The 7,034-nt window shown below is 37.7% G+C and overlaps 1 protein-coding gene across 1 annotated transcript; it reads left to right on the top strand.

Annotated features, from left to right (window-relative positions):
• The first annotated feature begins 2,727 nt into the window (after nt 1-2,727).
• LOC113757009 lies at nt 2,728-5,224 on the top strand. Its single transcript, XM_027300433.1, has 2 exons — nt 2,728-3,103; nt 5,181-5,224. The coding sequence occupies exons 1-2, from the start codon at nt 2,728-2,730 to the stop codon at nt 5,222-5,224; spliced, it is 420 nt and encodes a 139-aa protein (XP_027156234.1).
• Nucleotides 5,225-7,034: the final 1,810 nt, after the last annotated feature.

Below are 7,034 nucleotides of genomic sequence, written 5' to 3' on the forward strand. Positions count from 1 at the left end.
AACACGCTACCATACTCAGTTGAATTGTAAGACGAAAATGGTAGACCTGTGTATTCCGGGAGAGACAACCCTAAAATTGGACATAAGGGGTAGACTAGTCTCATCCGCCCTTATTTCAAGAATTCGAGTTAGAAAGATGTTGAGTAAGGGAGCTCAAGGGTATTTGGCTTTTCTTATAAATACTTCTAGTGATAAGGTGAGATTGGAAGACATGCTAGTAGTTAAGGAGTATCCAGATATTTTTTTCGAGGAACTAGAGTCTTTGCCGCCGGAAAGAGAGATAGCTTTTAAAATTGATGTGACTCCAAGAGTAGCACCTATCTCTAAGACACCCTATACAATGGCTCTAGCAGAATTGAAAGAATTAAAGTTGCAATTGCAAGATTTACTAGAGCGAGGCTTTATAAAAGAAAGTGATTCTCTGTGGGGAGCTCCGGTATTATTTGTTAAAAAGAAGGATGGGAGCTTAAGATTGTGTATAGATTACCGAGGCCTGAATGACGTTACCATTAAGAATAAGTACCATTTACCCCACATTGATGAATTGTTCAGCCAATTACAAGGGGCGATAGTATTCTCAAAGTTGGATCTCAGGCAGGGTTATTATCAGTTGAGAATTTTGGAAAAAGATATACCTAAAACTGCCTTTAATCTGAGGTACGGGCACTTCAAGTTCGCAATGATTCCTTTCGGATTGACTAATGCTCTTGTAGCTTTTATGGATTTAATGCACCGAATTTTTAAACCTTATCTGGATCAGTTTGTGGTGGTGTTCATTGACGATATACTAGTGTATTCTAAAACTCTGGAGGATCATGAGAAACATTTGAGGATTATCTTGCAAATCTTGAGAGAACATCAATTGTATGCTAAGTTTAGCAAATGTGAATTTTGGTTGAAGAAAGTGACTTTCTTAGGTCATATAATCTCCAAGGAAGGAATTAAGGTGGATCCGGCCAAAGTTGAAGCAGTTTCTAAGTGGAAACAACCGAAAAACCCTACTAAAGTTTAAAGTTTCTTTGGGTTAGCAGAGTATTACCGGAGGTTTATCAAAATTTTTCTAAGATTGCGGGACCCAAGACTGAGTTGACTAAGAAAAGTGGAAAGTTTATATGGAGTTCTAAGTGTGAAGAAAGTTTTCAGGAGTTAAAGAGACGTTTGACAAGGGCACCTGTATTAGCTTTACCTAATGGAAAAGATAGCTTTGTGGTTTATACAGATGCTTCAAAAGAAGGTTTGTGGTGCGTATTGATGCAGAATGATAAGGTGATTGCATATGCCTCTAGGAAGTTAAAACCTTACGACAGAAATTACCCAACTCACGATTTGGAGTTAGCGGCTGTAGTGTTTGCATTGAAGAAGTGGAGGCATTACCTATATGGGGTGACGTTTGAGGTTTTTACAGACCACAAGAGCCTTAAATACTTGTTCTCCCAAAAAGAGTTAAACCTGAGACAGCGTAGATGGGTGGAATTTTTAGAAGATTATGATTGTACGATTAATTATCACCCTGGGAAAGCTAATGTGGTAGCCGATGCTTTAAGTCATAGAGTGCAAATGGCAGGGTTGATGATTAAGGTATTTCACTTGTTAGAGGAGGTTAGTATTTGGAACCCTCATCTTGAATAAAAAAGGGTAATCCTTGAAAACATTGTCGTGAAATTCGTTTTGCTAGATTGTATCAAGGAGGCACAAGAGAAAGAATCAGAGGTGCAAAAGTGGTTGAAAAAAGTTAGAAAGGGGAAAAAGTTGGATTTTAATTTGGGAGTAAATGGTGTACTAAGATTTCGGAATCGCATAGTAGTGCCAAAGGATGAAAGGCTAAAAAAAAATCTTGGAGGAAACTCATCGTTCTAAGTATACGGCACATCTTGGAGGGAATAAAATGTCCCAAGATTTGAAGAGATTGTATTGGTGAAAATATATGAAGAAGGAAATTGCTCGATTTGTCTAGACTTGTTTGATCTGCCAGCAGGTTAAAGCTGAGCATCAGAAACTATCTGGCCTATTGCAACCTTTAGAGATACCGAGTGGAAATGGGAGAATATCACCATGAATTTTGTATCTGGATTACCAAGGACACAAAGAGACGACGCCATTTGGGTAATAGTGGATAGACTGACCAAATCTGCTCATTTTTTGCCGATTAGTATGAAGTACTCACTGGAGAAATTAGCTAAGATGTATTTGGATGAGATTATAAGGCTACATGGGATACCAGTAAGTATTGTGTCCGATAGAGACCCCCGGTTTGTTTCTCAGTTCTGGCAGAAGATGCAAGAAATGCTAGGAATCAAATTGAATTTTAGCATTACCTACCACCCACAGACTGATGGATGGTCAGAGAGGATAATTCAGACTCTTGAGGACATGTTGAGAACATGTATTTTGGATTTTGGAGAGAGTTGGAGTAAGTACCTAACATTGGTGGAATTTGCTGACAATAATAACTTCCATTCATCCATTCAAATGGTTCCATATGAGGCTTTTTATGGCCGAAAGTATAGATCTCTGATTTGTTAGGATGAAATAGGTGAAAGAAAGATCTTAGACCCAACTGCAGTACCATGGATTGAGGAGGCGTACGAAAAGGTGAAGTTAATACGCCAAAGGATTCAGATAGCTCAGAGCCGTCAAAAGAATTATGCAGACAATCGAAGGAAGGATTTGGAGTTTGCGGTTGGAGATCAAGTTTTTCTTAAGATCACTCCTCTAAAAGCAAGTTTGATGGCAGGGAGAGGAAAGAAGTTGCAACCAAGATTTGTAGGACCTTATAAGATTCTCCAACGTGTAGGAAACGTGGCCTATAAGTTGGAACTACCACCAAATTTGTCTCGAATTCATAACATTTTCCATGTGTCTATGCTCAAGAAGTATCACCCAGATCCCTCCCATGTACTGCAACCAGAAAATATTGATATCGACGAGGCACTGACTTATGAGGAGAAACCAGAGAACCTTTTGGATCGTAAGGTGAAGGAACTAAGGAATAAGCAAATCCCTTTGGTAAAAGTTCTATGGAGGAATCACGGATTAGAGGAAGCAACTTGCGAGGTAGAAGAAGAGATTCGAGAGAAATATCCAGACCTATTTCCAAATCAAGGTATAAATTTCATGGACGAAATTCTTTTAAGGGGAAGAGGATGCGAGGACCCATATTTTATTCTTACTATAGTCTATTTTATATTTATTTTGCCTTAGTGTTATTTAATTTTGCTATTTTGCATGAATTTTCTCAAATTAAGCTTTTATCGCGCACGCGTCTAAAGTTTCTCGAAAGTCGCGCCGACACGACTAATTGGAGATTTGAGGAATTAGTATTAGACTAGTAAATATGAGCAATTATAGTGTTAGAGAAATTACCTTGGAGGATTAGTAGTTAAGTGTATCAAACAAGAGAAAAAAAATGGTAGTACGAAACACTATTGAGCCACTATTGAGAGTTGACTTTTGCACAAAACTTATGGCTAACCTTTCGTCATTTAACCTCCATAAAATCAAACAGCAAACACTCCCTCACTCTCTCATTCTCTCGCCCGAAGAAGGAAAGGAAAAGCATCACTCTTTGCTCCGAACTTGCTTGATTCACTTCATCCAACCCACAAATCTTTTGGATTTTGCTCTCACTAGAAGAAAGGTTCAAGCTTGTGATGTTTCTTGGTTGAAAATTGGTGGAAAGTCTTGCATTGAGCTAGGGTTTAGGAGCTTGAAAGGTATTTCACTTCATCCTCCCTTAATCTTTCAAATTTTAGCAAGAATAGAGGTTACATTTCATGGGTTTGAAACCCTAATCAAGATATTAGGCTAGAGGACTTGAGTAACTTGTATTTCTTGCTTTATACCCTAAGCTAGTGGTCTTGAAGTGGCCTTGAGGTAGCTAACTTGAGGTTATTTTTCTTGATTGTTGTTGTTTATGTGAATTATGGCTTGATATTGGCTTGGTAGTGGAGAGAAATTTTGGAGGAAACCATGAGAGGTGCTGGCCGAAATTTCTATTTGGTTGCCTTGCTTGGAGTTTGAACTATTGTTTGTTATTTGGCTGTTAAATTGAGTGATATATGTTGTGTTATGTGTGTGGAAATTGCCTTTCAAAAATCATTTCAATTGGTTGCATAAAACTAGGGTTTTTGAAAAGGAAGAAATCTGGAAATTTGCTATCAGGCCAGTCGGCCACTAGTATTTTGTCTGAATATAACTCTTTGTACAAAAGTCAAAATTGAGTGCCATTTGTGGCATTTAAAACTAGACACCAAGGGCTTTTAAACGGTATAAAATTTCCCTGCTAGTTCATTTTGAGTGAGCCGTAGCGAATCGACAAAGTGGACTGACTTATTTTATCTGTCTATCCTAGAGAAACTGGGAAGCTGTATCTTGTGGCTCAATTTCATCTCATTTGTGATAGGAGTTTGAAAATGATGTCTTCTGATGAAATATATTATTTTGAATCTAGTTTCCAACTCCATAAACCATTCTTAATTTGGAATTGTGTAGAGTTAGATATGGTCTGATTTCAAAACTGCATCAAAGCCGGAAATTGGAAAAGTGTTGAACAGGTTGTGAAATCTGGCCATCTTCAAACTGTTGTATCTTGTTGTTCAAAAATCCAAATTTCATTTCACTTGTTGTGTTTGAAACTTTACTTGAAACTCTTGCTGTGTTATAAATTTCAGAGGCTGATTCAATTTCTGTGAATTTTGCCAAATTTCCAAACTTGGCGGAAAAACAAGAACTAGTTCTGCCATGTCTTCATGAAACTGCAATTTTGAGCTGCGATTTAAATAATTTCTAGTCAGAATCTGGGAAAAGTGTCTTCTGGAAAGTTTTATTACTTTGAATCTAGTTTCCAACGGTATAAAGTTTCCAATTTTTGGACTTACCAAACTCAAGATACAATTTTCCAAGTACGGTCGCGCAAAGCTGAAATTTTCTGATTTCTTGAGAAATGCACTTTTATGAACTTCCAACTTCCTTTTGAGATTGATAGTTCATTTTAAACTCGATTTCATGGATAATACAAGTTTTCCTTGTGATTTTAAATCTTCATTTTGAATCTCGATTTTCGATGAATTGAAGCTCTTTTGAGGCGTTGTCCCAAGTTTAAGCAAAATGCATTTTTCTTCAAGAATGTTAAGTGGTCTAGGGAGAAATATGTGAATGATGGTTGGTCACTATTTCTTCAGGTGCTCAAGGGTGTTTCGAAGGGGATCCCGGTACAGACAATTGAAGGACCTTATTTGCTCACTTACTTTTGACTTGGTGAGTGTCAAGTGCATGAATTGTTATATCTACTTGATTGATCTTACTTGCATACGTGAACATGACTTGATGAGGCGAGTGTGTACTTTATCGCACTCATTCTCCTTTACTTGACTTTTTACTTGACTTGTTTGAACTTGAACTTGGATGTCGATTGGAGTGAATCTCGTCGACAAATTATATTTGTACTCGTGGGGGACGCCCAAACTCATTGGCCAACCTTGTGACTCGAGCCGGCATGGGCTTGGTCGAGAAGCTTGGTGAACCATGAGAAACTTGTAAAGCTTGATCTTTTGAGATCTTGCTTGGCATACTCGGGTAGTATTGCCTTTTCTATTTGACGTGTAGGCCTGGTAGGGGGTGTAACGGTGGACGGAATTTGGTGAAAGTGGAGTCTATGAATTTGGTGCTTGCTTGGTTGACGGAAAGTCAACGAGGGATATTTGGATCAAGGCCTTGGCCAAGCTATGTGGAATTTAGCTCCTGAGAGCTCCCGTATCCTTATTGATTGTGTTTTACTGTTATTTGTGAATTACATGAACTTGCTAGCTATATCTCTTGTACAAGTGTTATTGCTACTTGAACTTATTTGTTTGCATGCTTTTCTTGGCCTCACTAAGCGTTAGCTCAGCCCCGTAGTTTCCTTTCCTTAACAGGAGCTCGGATGGAAAGATTTTTTGGAGAAACTGACTTTACCACCTTTTGATTAGAATTTGGATGTATATAGTTTAGTTAGTTTTTGGATGGTTGTATTTTTGGGAAAAGTTGAGGTACCTTTTGGAAACTTTGTGATGTAAGACTTGAATGATTGTACAAGGAAGCGACTTTTCTTTATATTGGCTTTTATTATTGGTTATGTACCGTTAAGTTTAAATTTGACTCGTATTGTGCCCTGGCGAGAGCTAGGCTGGTGGCCCGCTGATACCATAGGGTTCGCCCTAAGGAGAAATGGGGTCGTCACATATATATATATATAACTCAGGAATCTTAGCAAGACATACGTAAGTTATACGCACCACTATTAGAAGAAAACAACCAACCTCAAGTCTAAAGTTGGGCAAACAAAACTAGAGAGCAGGATAGAAGAAACCATTACTTTTCCCCTTGCTTTACACATTATTTTTTGCCAAAATTCCAGCTCATAAGTCACGACCAAGGTGGACTCAAGCAACCGCAAGTTATAGGCTATAAAGTACACTTGTTTAAGGTTACAAAACCATAAAAAATCACACCAATTAAACTTTAAGACCAAGAAAAGTTTTCTCAAAGTTTTCCAAGTTCCACTCAATCCATTTGATAAAATTTTCAGCTTTGGTGACATTATTTGGAAAAGTATAACTTGAGTTTCGTAGGTCAAAAAATCGCAAAACTTATACTATTAGAAAATAGACTCGAAGAACTAACAGGCTTTAGAAGACATCTTCATGAAATTCAGCTCATAGGTTAGTCAAATTGTCAGTTCAAAGTCACTACTGTCTCATGTGCAAAAACAGAACAGTCATGGTTTTTAGAAAACTTTGCAAATTTGCTGGTATTTATAGGAGTTAAACCAAACCCTAAATTTTATACCTTTGAAAGCCAAGTGTCACAAGATCATTGGGTGGACTTTATGGAACACTATTCATGTTTTTGACTTTTGACCCATTGGTTAAATATCTTAAAAATTGACTAAAAATCACCATTTTTCACTCCATGTTGGCCGACTCTTGAGAGCTCAAGAAGGAAGAAGATTTCTCAAAATTTCAAGCTCCCAACTAGCTCAATCTTCCAAACCACTT

The sequence above is a fragment of the Coffea eugenioides genome, unplaced genomic scaffold, assembly GCF_003713205.1.
Source record: "Coffea eugenioides isolate CCC68of unplaced genomic scaffold, Ceug_1.0 ScVebR1_2602;HRSCAF=3662, whole genome shotgun sequence".
Lineage (NCBI taxonomy): Eukaryota > Viridiplantae > Streptophyta > Magnoliopsida > Gentianales > Rubiaceae > Coffea > Coffea eugenioides.

What these genes read in the sequence shown, in the direction of transcription:
- LOC113757009 (XM_027300433.1), top strand. Translation starts at nt 2,728, where the DNA reads ATGGCAGGGAGAGGAAAGAAGTTGCAACCAAGATTTGTAGGACCTTAT. An exon ending in AGACCTATTTCCAAATCAAG is followed by an intron (nt 3,104 to 5,180) that starts GTATAAATTTCA and finishes CTATTTCTTCAG; the next exon opens with GTGCTCAAGGGTGTTTCGAA.